General features: G+C 51.4%; 1 protein-coding gene across 1 annotated transcript in view; it reads left to right on the top strand.

Moving 5' to 3' along the window:
* ELMOD3 (ELMO domain containing 3) overlaps positions 1–19,983 on the top strand; it is a 47,199-nt gene that overhangs the window by 13,652 nt on the left and 13,564 nt on the right. The window contains exons 6-8 of the mRNA XM_075342955.1: positions 7,333–7,353; positions 10,716–10,807; positions 11,067–11,190. Coding sequence (XP_075199070.1) covers positions 7,333–7,353; positions 10,716–10,807; positions 11,067–11,190 — 237 coding nt within the window. The remainder of the gene's footprint in view (positions 1–7,332; positions 7,354–10,715; positions 10,808–11,066; positions 11,191–19,983) is intronic.

Here is a 19,983-nt window from a genome sequence, read left to right on the forward strand (position 1 = left end):
GTACTACACTCAAACGTGTAGCTCCTCCCTCCGGGCTATATACACCCCCTGGATGACAATCTACCCAGTTCAATGCTTTGTGTTTCAGGAGGTACACACACTTGCATTCTCTGATATTTATTTTTTTTTTCATTTTTATTTTAATTTTAAAGATTTGGAAGAAAAGCGGGTCCAGTCTGGACTCCCGGCATGTCCCTTCACACCCCACTTTGTCGACGGTGCTGTTAAGGTTGACTTTATAAGGCTGGAGCCTTCACATGCCGCGCTCCTTCACATCCTCTGTCGAGGCTCTGGTTTGAAGTGGGAGCTTCCACGGTCCTCTCTGCTTGCAGAAGACCGGTCTCCATCCGCAGCCCTGTCTGGTCCCTGCTGGAAGGAGCGTTTAACCCCCACTCAGGGACATGGCCCTGCGTCTCAAAAGCTAAGTATTGAGACGTTTTTCAGGGGTCCCGGGTACTTTTATTGGGGGGGACAGTATGTGTTTTAGCGTTACTGTAAATTCCGGCCGGTTCTGGGGGTTTCCCCTAAGAACCGCGCCGAAGGTGCCTGCTCGTCGGCCGCATTTTAAAATCTAGGCCCCGGCTTTAGTTTGGGCCTAGTTTCGGTTTCGGCTTCTCTGCATGTTTTGCATACAGCGCCGCCCACCGCCCGACCAGCAGAGGGGAGGGCACTCCTCTCTGGGGAGATGTTCCCTCCCCTGTATCTCTCCCTGTATCTCTCTGCCCTCCGTTTTTCCCGCTCTTGGGCTTATACACACCCCCCCTCCTTCTCCCAGCGCCATTTTCTCAGCGTTCTTACACTGGAAGGCGCTGGATGCTGCATACTGTCAGGAAGGCTGACGCTTCACAGGGTCTTTGAGCGGTGGAATCCGGAGGGCACACAGAGAGCGGGCTGGTAAGCCACAACCTTCGGTTGTGGACTTTTATTACACTCTCAGGGCATTCTACAGGAGTGTATTCTTGCTGCAGAGCTTCCACCTCAGCAGCATGTCTGTCACCCGAAGCAAGGCTGCAAACATGTACGCTATATGCACTGCATGTAAGCTCATTCTGCCAGAGCCAAGCACATACCCACATTGTGATGCCTGTGCTAACATGTTTGTGTCTCAGCCTGGAGCCTCCTCAGGGGTCCCTCCGGCTGCTCCGACCCCGGTGGCTGAACCCCCGGCTTGGGTAGCTTCCTTTTCACAAGCTATTTCCCAGTCTTTTGCCGACTCCATGGGGCAGCTGTCCCGGACACTGCTGTCCATGCATCAGCCCCCTTCTCAGGGTGCCTCTGCGGCTCCGAGCTCTGCAGAGCCCTCAGAGCATGTCCCAGGACCCCGTCCCCCTAAACGGAGACGCAGGGAACCTTCTCCTTCCTCGTCCCACGGCTCTGATTCACAAGCCGAGGTGCAGGGCGAGGAGGATTCGTTTACTGTGGGCTCAGACGCTACCTCTATGTACCCCATTGACTTGTCTGAGGGTGATGCGGATGTTAGTGACTTGATTGCGTCCATTAACTCCGTACTGAACCTCAACCCACAAGAGTCAGAGGAACAACCCTCTCTGGTAGAGGTACACCAGTTTACCTCTCCTAAGAAACCTAGGAGTATGTTTTTTAACCACTCCAGCTTTCACACCACTGTTAACAAGCCCAGGGCCTGTCCTGACAAACGTTTTCCGAAGCGTAGTTCAGATGACCGTTTTCCTTTTCCACCAGAGGTGGTTAAGGACTGGGCCCAGTCCCCAAAGGTAGACCCTCCGGTGTCCAGAATCTCAGCCCGCACAGTCGTAGCTGTGGCTGATGGCACTTCTCTTAAGGATCCCACTGACCGCCAGGTTGACCTTCTGGCCAAGTCTGTATATGAGGCGGCAGGAGCCTCGTTCTCCCCGTCTTTTGCGGCAGTGTGGGCTCTTAAGGCAGTCTCTGCCTCTCTGGCGGAGATTCATTCCCTCTCCAGGGACTCTATTCCTGAGACGGATGCCTTAACTTCTCAAGCTTCGGCTTTTGCATCCTACGCCATGTCTGCCATCCTGGAGGCTTCTCACCGCACGGCGGTGGCCTCCGCTAACTCCCTCGCGATCCGCAGGATCTTGTGGCTTCGAGAGTGGAAAGCAGACGCTTCCTCTAAGAAGTACCTTGCGAGTCTCCCTTTTGCTGGGTCCCGGCTGTTTGGGGAACAGCTGGATGACATAATTAAGGAAGCTACTGGCGGGAAGAGTACTTCCTTGCCACAAACTAAAGCCAAGAAACCTGTCCAGGGCAGGAACCAATCGAGGTTTCGTTCCTTTCGTTCCTCTAACTGGTCATCCTCTAAGCCCTCGGCCTCGTCCACTACCGCAGCCAAGGATCGTAAATCCAACTGGCGCGCAAAGCCGCGTCCTCAAAAGACCGGAGGAGCCGCTGCCACTAAGGCAGCCTCCTCGTGACTATCTGGCCGCGCCAGCAACGTCCTTGGTCGGTGGCAGGCTCTCCCACTTTGGCGACGTTTGGTTGCAACACGTCTCCGATCAGTGGGTGCGGGATATCATCTCCCACGGCTACAGGATAGAATTTTCTTCCAGCCCGCCAAACAGATTTTTTCTGTCCACCCCCCCCTGCTCCAAAGCCGCCGCCTTCTCTCAGGCCATGGCATCCCTGCAGGCCAACGGTGTAATTGTTCCGGTTCCCGCCCGGGAACGGTTCAGCGGTTTCTACTCAAACCTCTTTCTAGTCCCCAAAAAGGACGGTTCCTTCCGACCCATCCTGGATCTCGAGCTTCTCAACAAGCATGTTCAGGTGCGGCACTTTCGCATGGAATCTCTGAGATCGGTCATTGCCTCAATGACCCAAGGAGATTTTCTGGCATCCATCGACATCAGAGATGCCTATCTGCATGTGCCTATTGCGGTTTCACACCAGCGCTGGCTACGCTTTGCGATCGGAGAGGAACATTTCCAATTCGTGGCTCTCCCCTTCGGCTTAGCCACGGCCCCTCGAGTATTCACCAAGGTCATGGCAGCAGTGGTTGCGGTCCTGCACCTCCAGGGGTTGGCAGTGATTCCTTACCTGGACGACCTTCTAGTCAAGGCCTCATCCAGTGCAGACTGCCAGCGGAGTGTCTCTCTCACTCTCGCCACGCTAGTTCAGTTCGGGTGGCTTGTCAACCTGCCCAAGTCCACTCTGACCCCGACCCAGGTGCTTTTGTACCTAGGGATGCAATTCGAGACTCTGCCGGCACTTGTCAAGTTGCCCTTAGTCAAACAGCAGTCCCTTCGTCTGGCGGTGCGCTCTCTGCTGAGGCACCGCCGTCATTCCATCAGACACCTCATGCAGGTGCTGGGTCAGATGGTGGCGTCCATGGAAGCGGTCCCCTTTGCTCAGTTCCATCTGCGTCCCCTGCAGCTGGACATTCTCCGCTGTTGGGACAAGCGGATCTCTTCCTTGCACAGGCAGGTGGCTCTGTCGTCACAGACCAGGAGCTCCCTTCAGTGGTGGCTTCGGCCCCTCTCTCTGTCTCAGGGACGCTCCTTCCTGACTCCGTCCTGGGTGATCCTCACCACGGATGCCAGCCTCTCCGGTTGGGGAGCAGTATTTCTCCATCACCGAGCACAGGGCACTTGGACTCCGTCCGAATCAGCCCTCTCGATCAATGTGCTGGAGATCAGAGCTGTGTTTCTAGCTCTCCTAGCCTTTCACCACCTGTTGGCGGGCAGGCACATTCGAGTTCAGTCGGACAACGCGACAGCGGTTGCCTACATCAATCACCAGGGCGGGACTCACAGCCGTCTGGCGATGTTGGAGGTTCAACGAATCCTCCAGTGGACGGAGGACTCCAAGTCCACCATATCTGCAGTCCACATCCCAGGCGTGGAAAACTGGGAGGCCGATTACCTCAGCCGTCAAACCGTGGACAGCGGCGAGTGGGCCCTGCATCCGTCAGTGTTCAGATCAATCTGCCGCAAGTGGGGCACTCCGGAAGTGGACCTAATGGCATCCCGGCACAACAACAAGGTTCCGGTTTACGTGGCGCACTCCCACGATCCTCAAGCCTTCGCAGCAGACGCACTGGTTCAAGATTGGTCTCAGTTCCGTCTGGCCTATGTGTTTCCCCCTCTAGCGCTCTTGCCCAGGGTTCTGCGCAAGATCAGAATGGAGGGCCGTCGAGTCATACTCATTGCTCCGGACTGGCCCAGGCAAGCTTGGTACCCAGACCTGCTCCGTCTGTCCGTAGAGGTGCCGTGGCATTTCCCGGACCGCCCAGACCTTCTCTCTCAAGGTCCGTTCTTCCGCCAGAATTCTGCGGCTCTCAGATTGACGGCGTGGCTCTTGAGTCCTGGATCCTGACGGCTTCAGGCATTCCCTCTGAGGTCATCTCCACCATGACTCAGGCTCGGAAGTCTTCCTCGGCCAAGATTTACCACAGGACTTGGAGGATTTTCCTGTCCTGGTGTCGCTCTTCCGACCATGCTCCTTGGCCGTTCTCCTTGCCGATCATCCTGTCTTTTCTACAGTCCGGTCTACAGCTAGGACTGTCCCTCAATTCCCTCAAGGGACAGGTGTCGGCTCTGTCGGTATTGTTCCAGCGGCGTATCGCCCGACTGGCTCAGGTGCGCACCTTCATGCAGGGCGCATCTCACATCATTCCTCCTTACCGGCGGCCCTTGGATCCCTGGGACCTTAATCTGGTCCTCACGGCCTTACAGAAACCCCCCTTTGAGCCTCTCAGGGAGGTTCCCTTGTTTAGACTTTCACAGAAAGTTGTTTTTCTAGTAGCCATAACTTCTCTCAGGAGAGTTTCTGATTTGGCTGCGCTCTCTTCGGAATCCCCCTTTTTGGTGTTTCACCAAGACAAGGTGGTTCTTCGTCCGTCTCCGGACTTTCTCCCTAAGGTGGTGTCTCCTTTCCACCTTAACCAGGACATTTCATTGCCTTCTCTTTGTCCGGCCCCTGTGCATCGCTTTGAAAAGGCGTTGCATACCTTGGATTTGGTGCGGGCGCTCCGAATCTATGTGTCACGCACCGCCGTTTTTAGGCGGTGCACCTCACTTTTTGTGCTAACCACTGGTCAGCGCAAGGGTCTCGCTGCTTCTAAACCGACCCTAGCTCGTTGGATCAGGTCGGCTATCACCGATGCCTACCAGTGTTCTCAGGTGCCTCCCCCGCCAGGGATTAAGGCGCACTCGACCAGAGCTGTTGGTGCCTCCTGGGCTTTCAAGCACCAGGCTACGGCTCAGCAGGTTTGTCAGGCTGCCACGTGGTCCAGTCTGCACACTTTTTCGAAGCACTACCAAGTGCATGCTCATGCTTCGGCAGATGCGAGCTTGGGCAGACGCATTCTTCAGGCGGCTGTCGCCCATTTGTGAAGTTAGGTTTTGCCTACTTCTCAGTTTGGTTTATTCCCACCCATGGACTGCTTTGGAACGTCCCATGGTTTGGGTCTCCCATAAGGAACGATAAAGAAAAAGAGAATTTTGTTTACTTACCGTAAATTCTTTTTCTTATAGTTCCGACATGGGAGACCCAGCACCCTCCCTGTTGCCTGTTGGCAGTTTTTTTGTTCCGTGTGTTTCACCGGCTGTTGTTAGTAGTCAGAGTTCCGGTTATTCCGAGTTTTACTCTATCTCTACTTATGGGTGGATGTCCTCCTTCAGCTTTTGCACTGAACTGGGTAGATTGTCATCCAGGGGGTGTATATAGCCTGGAGGGAGGAGCTACACGTTTGAGTGTAGTACTTTGTGTGTCCTCCGGAGGCAGAAGCTATACACCCATGGTTTGGGTCTCCCATGTCGGAACTATAAGAAAAAGAATTTACGGTAAGTAAACAAAATTCTCTTTTTTCCAGTTAAAATATAGAGTTTGGGATATACCGTATATACTCGAGTATAAGCCGACCCGAGTAATGAGCCCATTGTTTAGTAATGACCCCATCAGTAATGTCCCTATTGTTTAGTAATGTCCCCTGCAGTAATTATTAATGAGCTCATTGTTTAGTAATGTCCTCCTACTGGTCCCCTTCTTACCCCCTGTGTGCCGTTGTTTACACATAATAAAAGATATGCTCACCTCTCCTCCGTTCCCTCTGTGATAGCATCCGGTGCACGCAGCCGTCGCTGTAGCATGTCGTAATGGCTTTACTGCAGTTGAATGCTTTACGGCGCCGGATGCTATCACGAAGGGGTCTGTGTGCCTGTGGTCTGCAAGAAGCAGCTGAAGGCACCGCGGGAACGGAGGAGAGGGGAGCATATCTTTTATTGTGTGTATAAACAACGTCAGTAAAGCCATGACTGCACCGTGCACTTTTGAGAAAATTTTCAGGGGTTAAAAAGTCGTCTTATACACCGTAAAATACGGTAGTAGTACTTACTCGCCAATCTCTGTGTACTTCATTGCAGCAATGACCTTCATATACTACTCACAACAATCACTGGTGTCAGCAGTTTATGGCACAAGACCACTGGGGCCAGTGATCGTCTGCAGTGGTCATGTGTGGAAATGGGACACCATCTATTCTGAATGGTTGATCCTGTGATATCTCCTGTATATAGAGGGGTTACCTGTTTTTGAAATCCTGCCTGTGATGATAATGAGATGACTGGTAAGCAGTGATCTCTACAGAACAGGAAATGTCAGCTTATTATTAGGTTCAGTAATTGAAGAGAAAACTGTAAAGCGGGCTTTACACGAGACGATAGATTGTGCGATGTGTCGTTGGGGTCACGGTTTTCGTGACGCACATCCGGCATACCGCACGACGTTGTCTCGTGTGACACCTCCTAGCGACGCAGTATCGCTCACAAATCGTGAGTCGTGTATTCGTCGCTAGGTTTCATAAAACTGTTTAATTAAAATGGCGGCGGTTGTTCATCGTTTCCGTGGCACCACACGTTGCTCCGTGTGACACCACGGGAACGATGAACAGCAGCTTTACCTGCCTCCCGCGGCACCCGACGGCTTAATGGAAGGAAGGAGGTGGGCAGGATGTTTACATCCCGCTCATCTCCGCCCCTCCGCTTCCATTGGCCGGCTGCCGTGTGACGTCGCTGTGACGCCAAACGTCCCTACCACTCCAGGAAGTGGACGTTCGTCGCCCACAGCGAGGTCATCCGGAAGGTAAGTACGTGTGACGGGGGTTAAACGAGTTTGTTCGCCACGGGCAACTAATTGCCCGTGACGCAAAAACGACGGGGGCGGGTACGATCGATTGTGCTATCGCACAATCTATCGTCTCGTGTAAAGCAGGCTTAAGAGTTTAGTTGTTTGTTGTTTTTTTTTAAATTGACAATGACACGGAAAATAAAGAGAAAATATTTATATATCATTCTCACATGTAAGCGTAAAGAGTAATTGCATTTTTGTTTTCTTTCTTAGAGTTGTACTGCAAAAAATCAGGTATGTACAAACCTTCTATGAACTGCTGATTTCAATGACCCATTGATAATATAAAGCGATCTATCCCCAGTTTTGACTTGTAAATGTTGTTGGCCCAGTCTGTACTGGTAGCTGATAGTCAAATCATTATTGTCATTTTAAAGGGAACCTGTCACCAGATTTGGGGCCTATAAGCTGCGGTCACCACCAGTGGGCTCTTATATACAGCATTCTAACATGCTGTATATACTGTAAGAGCCCAGGCCGCTGTGTAGAATGTAGTATACACTTTTATAATACTCACCTAAGGGGCGGTGCGGTGCAGACTGGTCGGATGGGTGTTTCCGTTCTCCGGTATCGGCACCTCCTCTTTTGGTGGTTGTCATGGTAGCACAGGGTCATGTGATGACTCCTGTGCTAGACATGAACTACTTTCAGTTTCACTTGGCCCGGAGCCCAGTGAAGCAGAAAGTGACCGTATCTGCTGTTTACAGCTGTATAGCTCTGATCAGGAGATAAGGCAGAGCTGATCGCTATAGCCCCCTAGGGGGACTTGTAAAATAAGTAAAGTTTTAAAAAATTAAAAAAAAAACAAAAAAAAAAAAACCTAAAAGTTCAAATCACCCCCCATTCGCCCCATTGAAAATTAAAGGGTTAAAAAAATAAAAAAAATATACACGCGTTTGGTATCACCGCGTTCAGAAACACCCGATCTATCAAAATATAAAATCGATTAATCTGATCAGTAAACGGCGTAGCGGCAAAAGAATTCCAAACGCCAAAATGACTTTTTTTGTCGCCACAACTTTTGCGCAAAATGCAATAACAGGTGATCAAAACATAGCATCTGCGCAAAAATGGTACCGTTAAAGACATCAGCTTGAGACGCAAAAAATAAGCCATCACTGAGTCGTAGATCCTGAAAAATGAGAACGCTACGGGTCACGGAAAATGGCGTAAAACAAGTGCCACTTTTTTCAGACAAACTTCCGATTTATTTTTTTTAACCCCTTATATAAAAGTAAACCTATACATGTATGGTTTCAAGAACTCGCAGTGACCTGAGGCATCACATCCACACATCAGTATTACCATATAATGAACACAGTGAATAAAATATCTCAAAAACAATAGTGCTATCGCACTTTTTTTGCAATTTTTCTGTATTTGGAATTTTTTGCCGCTTTCCAGTACACTATATGGTAACAGTTATGGTGTCATTTAAAAGTACAGCTCGTTCCGCAAAAAATGAGCCCTCACATGACCATATTGACTGAAAAATAAAAAAGTTACGTCTCTCAGAAGAAGAATGGCGAAAAAACAACCGGAAAGCAAAAAATCGGCCGGTCGTGAAAGAGTTAATGATGTCAAGTTAAATAAAGAATTATAAAATAAAAAAAAATCATCATTATCATCATTTAAAGGGAACCTGTCAGGTGTAATATGCACCCAGCTCCACGAGCAGTTCTGGGTGTATATTGCTAATCCCTGCCTAACCGTCCCTGTATCTAGTAGCACAGATAGGGAGATCATTAGAAAAAGTATTTCTAAAGATCCTTTATGATATGCTAATGAAGCTAGCGGCTAATCGCAAGGGTATAGGTTTCACCTCTCATTCCGCCCTCTTAGCATGTCCCTGTGGGCATGCTACCATGCTAACATGCCATTCAATGCCCAATGCCCAGCAGTGACTTGTGTACCTGTGTCCGTTGTCACTGCATCAGAACGCTGGTCAGTGAACATGATCAGAAGTCACCGCACTTCCGGTCATGCGCACTATGAAGCAGGGTGTACGCGTCCCGGCTTCAGAGAGGTCAAGTGCGCATGACCGGACTTCTTATGCAGTGACAACGGACACAGGCACACGAGTCACTGCTGGGCATTGGGCATTGAATGGCATGTTAGCATGGTAGCATGCCCACAGGGACATGCTAACATGCCATTCAATGTCCAATGCCCAGCAGTGACTCGTGTGCCTGTGTCCGTTGTCACTGCATAAGAAGTCCGGTCATGCGCACTTGACCTCTCTGAAGCCGGGACGCGTACACCCTGCTTCATAGTGCGCATGACCGGAAGTGCGGTGACTTCTGATCATGTTCACTGACCAGCGTTCTGATGCAGTGACAACGGACACAGGTACACACGTCACATTGAATAGCATGTTAGCACGTCCCTGTGGGCATAATAACATGCTAAGAGGCCGGAATGGGTGCACGAACTAACACCCCTGTGACTAGTCCCTGCGCTCATTAGCATATCATAAAGGATCTTTCGAAATACTTTTTCTAAAGATCTCTTTATGCTACTAAATACAGGGACGGTTAGGCAGGGATTAGTAATATGCACCCAGAACTGCTCATGGGTCCGGATGCATATTGCACCTGACAGGTTCCTTTTAACTACTGGCTCATCCAAAAGGACCATATCTCTCAGGTACTTACCTCGGAGATGTAGCTAATGTCTAAACCTTTTAATAAGCCTTGCAACTTGAGTAGGGATAAATCCCAAGGCAGAAACACCTCTATAGACACCTGTTTCGGGGGGTTTGCCCATCATCAGTGTAGAGCTGAGTCTGGCTGGCTGAGTGCGATGTCTTTGAGGCAACAAGGGGGTAAGTAATGACTCTAAAGAGACAAGCGGAGTATGAAGTCTTAACGCCACTTTACACGCAATGACATCGCTAACGAGATGTTATTTGGGGTCACAGAATTCATGATGCACATCCGGCCTCGTTAGCGACATCGTTTTACATGTGAAACACAGAAACGACCTTTAACAATCAAAATTACTCACCTTATCGTGGATCGTTCACACGTCGTTCTAATCACAAATATAGTTGCTGTTGCAGGACGCAGGTTGTTCGTTGTTCCTGCTGCAGCACACATCGGTATGTGTGACACCGCAGGGACGAGGAACATCTCCTTACCTGCGGCCGCCCGCAATGAGGAAGGAAGGAGGTGGGCGGGATGTTACGGCCGCTCATCTCCGCCCCTCCGCTTCAATTGGGCCCACGATTTGCCTGTGTCGTACAACCGACGGGGGTGGGTGCTTTCACCAGCGATATCGCTAGCGAAGTGCCCTTTACAGGCAGTGAACTATGTTTCCTAGGATAGGTTCTTTCGGTGAGAGAGTTAATTTTCATACTTTTTTTTTCCCCCATGTAACCTTGCCTATAAGGCTCCGTACTCCACTGTTATGGAGTACGGATCTATGCACACTTCAGCATCAATGTTCTGCATGAAGGCAACAAAACATGGCAGTTGACCCCATTCCAAAATGTCATCAAATTATATTTCTAGTTTAAAAATGGGGAAAACAAGTTTAATATTAAAGTATCGCTCCCATTCTTCTTAGCAGATTCTCACACATATTCCTATTTACAGGACTTCTGGGAGTTCTTCCAGGACAGACGCCTTTGATATCCTTCAATGAAGCCCTGCAATACTTCCAGACAGCAGACCTGTCCGAATACATGGTACGGAGCCGATAAAATTGTGAAATGGAATATTACCTAGGGGGCAATCCACATGTCTGTATCCTCTGACCGCTCATAGATTTCCACAACTATCAGTCATGGTGTCTTATTCCACTGTGATATACGCCTGGGACAAGGCATCTTGAACCGCTTTCCTCCATGTCCATTTAGCCTATCCCACAATCTGAGAGTCTCGGTGGACGGTCCCCTGACACCTTCCATGTTTCTCCCAAATTCTATGTATTCTTTCTATTTTCAGAAAAAGATCCAGCCCACCGTGCGGCGCTCAGGGTTGTCTGCCGTCAGTCACCTACTGTTTGGACCCCCTCGGCTCCATCGAGACCTGCATGCAGAGAGGGACCTGGTGCTAACAATTGCACAGTGTAAGTATGTAATAGTCACCGTATGGCAGCACAATAGAGACATGGTTGACAGTAAGACTATTTTACAGTTAATCTGTTTCCTCATATGCTGCCTTAAAGGGGTTTTCCCACAAACAGTTAATTTTAATCAATAGATCTTGGAATAATAATAATAATAAAAACACACACACACACATTATGCTCACCTTACCTTTCGTTCCCTCGCCGGCCTCCTGGTTCTTGTAGTCCGCCAGTACAGGATGTGCAACGGGTAACCATCGCGACAAGGGAGGAACTTCCGCTGTCAGCCGCTTCTCAAAGGCAGCGCTGACCAATCAGAGGCAAGCGGCTCATGCCTTTGATGTCAGCGCACTGGCAGCGGAAGCTCCGGCATCGGTCGCGATGGTTACCCGATACACATCCTGTACCTGCGGACTACAAGAACCAGGAGGCCGGCGAGGGAACGGAAGGTAAGGTGAGCATAATGTGTGTATGTGTGTGAGTTTGTGTGTGTTTGTGTGTGTGTGGAATGGCACAATAGGGGACCAGGATGGGACACTGAACAAGTTGGGGAACGAATTTTCTGAGCTTGCATTATTTCCTATGGGAAATTTTGCTTTGCTAGATGAGTAACTTGGTTTACAAGCACACTCCCAGGACGGATTGTTCTCGTAAACCAAGGTTCCACTGTATATGTAACAAAATAATTATTTTATAATATTATTATAACGCCATTTATTCCATGGCACTTTACATGTGAAAAGGGGTATATATAATAGGGACAAGTACAATAGTCATAAACAATACAAGGCACCGACAGGTACAAGAGGAAAAAAAGACCCTGCCCGTGAGGGATCACAATCTACAAGGAATGGGTGAGGATACAGTAGGTGAGGGTGGAGATGGTCAGAGAGCGGTATAGTGGACTGAGGGTTACTGTAGGTTGTAGGCTTGTCGGTAGAGGTGGGTCTTCAGGTTCCTTTTGAAGCTTTCTATGGTAGCTGAGAGTCTGATATGCTGGGGTAGAGCATTCCAAAGTATGGGGAAGACATGGGAGAAATCTTCTATGTAATTTCGGGAGGAGGGGATGAGAGGAGAGTAGAGAAGGAGATCTTGTGAGGATTGTAGGTTACATGCAGGTAAGTACCGGGAGACCAGGTCAAAGATATAGGGAGGAGACAGGTAGTGGATGGCTTTGTAGGTCATGGTTAGGGTTTTGAACTGGAGTTGTTGGGCAATTGGAAGCCAGTGAAGAGATTGGCAGAGAGAAGAGGTCGGAGAGTAGCGGGGGGAGAGGTGGATTAGCCGGGGAGCATAGTTTAGAATAGATTGTGGGGGTGCCGTGCAAGACTGTTAGAATGGAGGCCAGAGAGAAGGAGGTTTCAGTAGTCCAGGCGGGAGATAATGAGGGCATACACTAGTTCTTGCAGCTTCTTGGGAAAGGAATAATATGAGCAATTCAAAAATAGCAATAACAAATCTGTGTTGCTTTTTGGTGAGTGATTTTTTTTAGAAAAAGCAACATTTTTTTGTTGGTAAAACTGCAATTTGGTTGATAATTTTTTAACTTAAATATTGTTAATAAAAAAGCAAATTTTGTCTTATTGATTTAAAAAAAAAAAAAAAAAAAAAGGGACTTAAACTGCAGTTCTTTGATCAGTGCCTGTCATTGATGGGGCTTTTCTTTATCGTTCCTTATGGGAGACCCAAACCATGGGTGTATAGCTTCTGCCTCCGGAGGACACACAAAGTACTACACTGAAAGTGTAGCTCCTCCCTCCGAGCATATACACTCCCCGGATGACAAATCCAACCAGTTCAATGCTTTGTGTTCAGGAGGTCACACACACACATGCATCCTCTGATTTTTGATTTCAAAGATTTGGAAGAAAAGCGGGTCCAATCTGGACTCCCGGCATGTCCCTTCTCACCCCACTGTGTCGGCGGTGCTGTTAAGGTTGATTTCAGGGCTGGAGCCTTCACATGCCGCGCTCCTTCGCCATCCCTTGGGGCTCTGGCTTGAAGTGGGAGCCATCACGGTTCTCACTGCTTTGCAGGAGACCGGTCTCCATCCGCAGCCCTGTTCAGGATCCTGCCGGACGGAGCGATGACCCCCCAGGGACCTGGCACCTGCGTCTCAAGCTAAGTACTGAGACGTTATTACCACAGAAAGTGGTCTTTCTAGGGGTCCCTTGTACTTTATTTGTGGGGGAGAATGTGTTATATGTATGTTTTAACATTTCCGGCCGGTTCTCCAGTTTTCACTGGAGAACCGCGCCGATGGTGCCTGCACGCTGGCCGCATGTTTAAATCTAGGCCCCGGCTTCGCCTGAGGCCTAGTTTCGATTCTATGTCAGTCAGTGCAGTGAGACAGGGTGGCTCCGCCCACCGGCTGCTCAGCACAGGGAAGGGACACTCCTCACTGAGGAAAGATTCCCTCCCCTGTATGCCTCATTTGCCCTCCGTCCTGCTCTCAGAGTAGGCCCCGCCCCCTCTCCTCGCTGCGGACGCCATTTTCTCAGCGTTCTAGGGCACAGAGATCAATGTCTGCAAACACATTGTGACAAATGGGGGCCTGGGACAGAGCCCCCAGTTCTGGGGGATCTGGAGGGCACAGAGATGCCCCTATGTTAAACAGTCTGGCAAGCCACAACCTCCGGTTGTGCAGCTGCTTATACACTCTGTTTATATACTCTGCTGGGGGTTTTTTTCCGAAAAGCCCCCACTTCTGGGGAATCTGGAGGGCACAGAGTTGTTATGTTAAACAGTCTGGCAAGCCACAACCTCTGGTTGTGCTGCTGCTTATATACTCTGTTTATATACTCTGTTGGGGGTCTTTCTGGACAGAGCCCCCACTTCTGCAGCATGTCTCATATCAGTGCAGGGCTGCAAGGCTGTTTTTTATTATGCACCGCATGTTGACTCGTACTGTCTGTACCGAGCACATAACCACATTGTGATGCCTGCTCTGACATAGTGGTGCCTCAGCCTGGAGGCTTATCCCCAGTGGTCCCTCCGGCTGCTCCGGCTCCGGGGTAGAATCCCTCTCTCCAGGGGACAGCTGTCCCGGACACTGCTGAGCATGCATCAGCCCCCTTCTCAGGGCGCTTCTGCTGCTACGGCTCGCTCAGCAAAGCTCACAGAGGATTCTTCATCTGGGAGCCCGTCCTCCTAAAATGGAGACGCAGGGTCCCCTTTCCCTCCTCGCCCCGCGGCTCTGGTTCACGAGCTAACTCGCAGGACAAGGAGGATGCCTTACTGGGGGCTCGGACGCTCTCCATGTACCCCATTGATCTGTCCGAAAGTGACGCAGATGCTAATGTTTGATTGCGTCCATTATATTTGTACTGGACCTCAATCCGCCTGTATCAGGGGAGCACCCCTCTTTGGCAGAAAAGCATCAGTATACCTTGCCTAAGAGAACAAGGAGTGTGTTCCTTATCCACTCCAGCATTCAGGTCACTGTGACCAAGCCCAGAGCCTGTCCTGACAGACGCTTCCCAGAGCGTGGTTCTGATGACTGTTTCCCCCTTCCACCAGTGGTGGTCAAGGAGTGGGCTCATTCACCAAGGGTGGACCCTCCGGTGTCTAGACTTTCAGCCCGGACAGTTGTATCAGTGGCTGACGGCACCTCTCTGAGGATCCCACTGTCCGCCAGGTTGTCCTTCTGGCCAAATCTATATATGAGGCGGCAGGGGCCTCGTTCTCCCCATCTTTTGCAGCAGGGCGGGCTCTCAAAGCCATCTCTGCTTCTCGGGAGGAGATGCATTCCCTCACCAGGGCCTTTATGCCCGAATTGGTTGCCTTAACTTCCAGGCTTCAGTCTTTTCATCCTATAGCTGGAGACTGTCACCGCACTGCGGTGGCCTCGGCTACTTCCCTCGCTATCCGCAGGTTCCTGTGGCTTCGAGAGTGGAAGGCAGATGCTTCTTAAGAAGTTCCTTGCTGGACTCCCTTTTGCTGGGACCAGTCTATTCGGTGAACAACTGGATGAAATTATTAAGGAAGCTTTTGGCAGGAAGAGTACTTCCATGCCACAACCCAGGAAACCTTCCAGGGCAGGAACCAGTCGAGGTTTCGTTCCTTTCGTTTCCTCTAACTGGTCGTCCTCTAAGCCCTCGGCCTCGTCCACTAACTCAGCCAAGGTCCGTAAACCAACTGGCGCATGAAGCCGCGTCCTAAGTCGGCAGGAGCTGCTGCCACCAAGGCAGCCTCCTCTTGATTATCTGTGGGTTCAACACGTCTCCGATCAGTGGGTGCAGGATACCATCTCCACGGCTACAGGATAGAATTCTATTCAGCCGCCAAACAGATTTTTTCTGACAACTCCCCCCTGCTCCAAGGCCGCCGCCTTCTCACAGGCCGTGGCATTCTTGCAGGCCAATGGAGTAATTGTACCAGTTCCCGACTGGGAACGGTTCTGAGATTTCTACTCAAATCTCTTCCTAGTCCCCGAAAAGGACGGTGCTTTCCGACCTGGATCTCAAGCTTCTCAACAAGCATGTTCAGGTGCGGCAATTTTGCATGGAATCTCTGCGATCAGTCAATGACCCAAGGAGATTTCTTAGCATCCATCGACATCAGAGATGTCTCTCTGCATGTGCCATTCGCAGTTTCACACCAGCGTTGGCTACGTTTTGTAATCGGAGAGGAACATTTCCAATTCGTGGCTCTCCCCTTTGGGTTAGCCACGGCCCCTCGTGTATTCACCAGTTACGGTTCTGCTCCTCTAGGGGTTGGTAGTGATTCCTTACCTGGACGCCCTTCTAGTCAGGGCTTCATCCAGTGCAGACTGTCACCGGAGTGTCTCGCTCACTCTCGCCACGCTTGCAAGTCCACTCTGACCCCGACCCAGGAACTTACGTACCTAGGGATGCAATTCGAGACTCTGCTGGCACTTGTGAAGCTGCCCTTAGTCAAACAGCAGTCTCTTCATCTGGCGGTTCGCTCTCTGCTGAGGCTCCGCCGTCATTCCATCAGGCACCTCATGCAGGTGCTGGGTCAGATGGTGGCGTCAATAGAAGCGGTTCCCCTTGCCAGTTCCATCTGCGTCCCCTGCAGCTGGACATTTTCCGCTGTTGGGACAAGGGACTTCTTCCTTGCACAGGCTGGTGGCTCTGTCGCCACAGACCAGGAGCTCTCTTTAAGTGGTGGCTTCGGCCCCTCTCTCTGTACCAGGGACGCTCCTTTCTGGCCCCGTCATGGGTGATTCTCACCACGGATGCCAGTCCATCCGGCTGGGGAGCAGTGTTTCTCCACCACCGAGCACAGGGCACTTGGACTCCGTCCGAATCAGCCTTCTCGATCAATGTGCTGGAAATCAGGGCTGTAGTCCTAGGACTCGCAGCCGCCTAGCAATGTTGGAAGTTCAACATATCCTTCAGTGGACGGAGGACTCAAAGTCCACCATATCCGCAGTCCACCATATCCGCAGTCCACATCCCAGGCGCAGAAAACTGGGAGGCAGATTATCTCAGCCGTCAAACCGTGGACAGCGGCGAGTGAGCCCTGCATCCGGCAGTGTTCCGGTCAATTTAGCAGGCGGGGCACTCCGGAAGTGGATCTAATGGCATCCCGGCACAACAACAAGGTCCCGGTTTACGTGGCTCGCTCCCACGATCCTCAGGCCTTGGCAGCGGACGCGCTGGTTCCAGATTGGTCCCAGTTCGTCTGGCCTACGTGTTTCCCCCTCTAGCTCTCTTGCCCAGAGTCCTGCGCAAGATCAAAATGGAGGGCCGTCGGGTCGTACTCATCGCCCCAGGCCCAGGCGAGCTTGGTTCCCAGACCTGCTCCGTCTGTTCGTAGAGGTGCTGTGGCATCTCCCGGACCGGCCAGACGTTCTCTCAGAGGGTCCGTTTTCCACAACAATTCTGCGGCTCTCAGATTGACGGCGTGGCTCTTGAGCCCTGAATCCTTACGGCTTCAGGCATTCCTTCCGAGGTCATCTTCACTATGACTCAGGCTCGGAAGTCTTCCTCGGCCAGGTTTTACCTCAGGACTTGGAGAATTTTCCTGTCCTGGTGTCGTTCTTCCGGCCATGCTCCTTGGCCGTTTTTTCCTTGCCGACCATCCTGTCCTTTCTACAGTCCGGCCTGCAGCTAGGTCTGTCCCTCATTCCCTCAAGGGACAGGTCTCGGCTCTGTCAGCGGCGTATCGCCCGACTGGCCCAGGTGCGCACCTTCATGCAGGGCGCATCTCACATCATTCCGCCTTACCGGCGGTCTCTGGATCCCTGAGACCTTTCTTTGGTCCTCATGGCCTTACAGAAACCCCCCTTTGAGCCTCTTAGGGAATTTCGTTGTTTAGTCTTTCACAGAAAGTGTTTTTTCTGGTGGCCATAATTTCTCTCAGGAGAGTCTCTTATTTGACTGTGCTCTCTTCGGAGTCACCCTTTTTGGTTTTTTTCACCAAGACAAGGTGGTTCTCCATCCAACTCCGGACTTTCTCCCTAAGGTGGTGTCTCCGTTCCACCTTAACCAGGACATTTCATTGTCTTCCCTTTGTTCGGCCCCTGTGCATCGCTTTGAGAAAGCGTTGCATGCTTTAGATTTGGTGCGGACGCTCCGGATCTATGTGTCACGCACCGCTGTTTTTTTTTTTTAGGCGGTGTACCTCTCTTTTTGTGCTGACCACAGGTCAGCGCAGGGGTCTCTCGGCTTCTAAACCGACCCTAGCTCATTGGATTAGGTCAGCCATATCCGATGCCTACCTATGTTCTCAGATGCCTCCCCCGCCAGGGATTAAGGCGCACTCGACCAGAGCTGTCGGTGCCTCTTGGGCTACGGCTCAGCAGGTCTGTCAGGCTGCCACTTGGTCTAGTCTGCACACCCTTTCGAAGCACTACCAAGCGCATGCTCATGCTTCGGCAGATGCGAGCTTGGGCAGACGCATCCTTCGGACGGCTGTCGCCCATTTGTGAAGTTAGGTTTCGCCTACTTCTCAGTTTCTGTTTATTTCCCACCCATGGACTGCTTTGAGACGTCCCATGGTTTGGGTCTCCCATAAGGAACGATAAAGAAAAAGAGAATTTCTTTGTCGCTCCATTGGGAGACCCAGACAATTGGGTGTATAGCTACTGCCTCCGGAGGCCACACAAAGTATTACACTTAAAAGTGTAAAGCCCCTCCCCTTCTGCCTATACACCCCCCGTGGGATCACGGGCTCCTCAGTTTTCATGCTTTGTGCGAAGGAGGTCAGACATCCACGCATAGCTCCACTGTTTAGTCAGCAGCAGCTGCTGACTATGTCGGATGGAAGAAAAGAGGGCCCATACTAGGGCCCCCAGCATGCTCCCTTCTCACCCCACTCTTGTCGGCGGTGTTTGTTAAGGTTGAGGTACCCATTGCGGGTACGGAGGCTGGAGCCCACATGCTGCTTTCCTTCCCCATCCCCCTTAGGGCTCTGGGTGAAGTGGGATCTTACCGGTCTCCAGGCACTGAGGCCGTGCTCCATCCACAGCCCCTGGGGAATCTGCTGGACATGGAGCTGAGTATCGTCAGGGACAGGGCCCTGCTACTTCAAGGTACTCTGTGTCCCCGTACAGACCGCGCACAGACACACTGCAGCATTGCTGGGTGTGTTAGTGCGCCGGGGACAACAACGCTTGTGCCATTACTAACTACAGCTTTGCTGAGTGAGTCACTGCCGCGCCGGCCGCTGCTGTCTGTTTTACACTGCGGCGCGGCTGGGACTTGTGGTGCGCCGGGGACTTCCGCGCTGGCCGTGCATATATGCCGGCCGAGCTTATTACTCGAGTCCCCGGCTTTTGCGGCCTAGTTTCGTTTCGTTCCCGCCCCCAGGCCTGTCAGTCAGGGGAAGGGCGGGACGCTGTACAGAACGTCAGCGTCGAGGGCTGGAGTCTACTTTACATACTCCAGCCCTCACACTGAGCACAGTGGGACGCCAGTTTCCCGCACTTTGTCTGAGGCACGCCCACGGTCCGCCCCTCTCCACAGGACGCCGGCAGCCATTCCTGTGTGCAGTCTGAGCTGGAGAAGGGAGACAAGTTCTGGGAGACCCAGACACGGGATTCTGGCGACCACACACCCGCTTTTGAGCGGGCGGTAAGCAGCACCTGTGGTGCTGACCCCACTAGTGCCGAAGTGTACATTTGTATTTTTATGCTTGCATGCTATACATTGCACTGTACGGTCGCTGTTGATTCTTGGCTATATACCCTCCTAGATTGCTCAGAGGAGACAACAGCATGTCGTCCGCAAAAAGCAAGGGTGCCAAGGCACAGGCTTTCTATGCTGCTTGTACCGCATGTGAGGCTACTCTACCGGCAGGTTCCACTGACCCCCATTGTGTGCAGTGCTCGGCCCCTGTGGCACTTGCTCGGCCGGGGCCTCTGCTAGAGGTGACCCAGGAAGAACCACCTGTGAATACTGTCCAGGTGACGGGGACGGAGTTTCCAGTTTTTGCTGATAGATTGTCTGTGACTATGACTAAAATTCTAGAAACTTTGCAGTCTAGACCGGTAACTCAGACCATGGGCACTGTTGAATCATTGCTTCCTGGTCCCCCTCAGTTGGAACAACTCCGGGCTCCGGGGGTGTCCCATGCATCCCAGGGTGAACGCTCTGACACGGACGACAGTCCCAGACAGCCTAAGCGAGCTCGCTGGGAGCGGCCCTCGACTTCATCACACTGGTCAGGGTCCCAGCAGGAGGACTCTCTGTATGATGAGGCGGAGGTAGCTGATCAGGATTCTGATCCTGAGACCGCTCTCAATCTGGATACACCTGATGGTGACGCCATAGTGAATGATCTTATAGCATCCATCAATAGAATGTTGGATATTTCTCCCCCAGC

Source organism: Anomaloglossus baeobatrachus, chromosome 4 (assembly GCF_048569485.1).
Source record: "Anomaloglossus baeobatrachus isolate aAnoBae1 chromosome 4, aAnoBae1.hap1, whole genome shotgun sequence".
NCBI lineage: Eukaryota > Metazoa > Chordata > Amphibia > Anura > Aromobatidae > Anomaloglossus > Anomaloglossus baeobatrachus.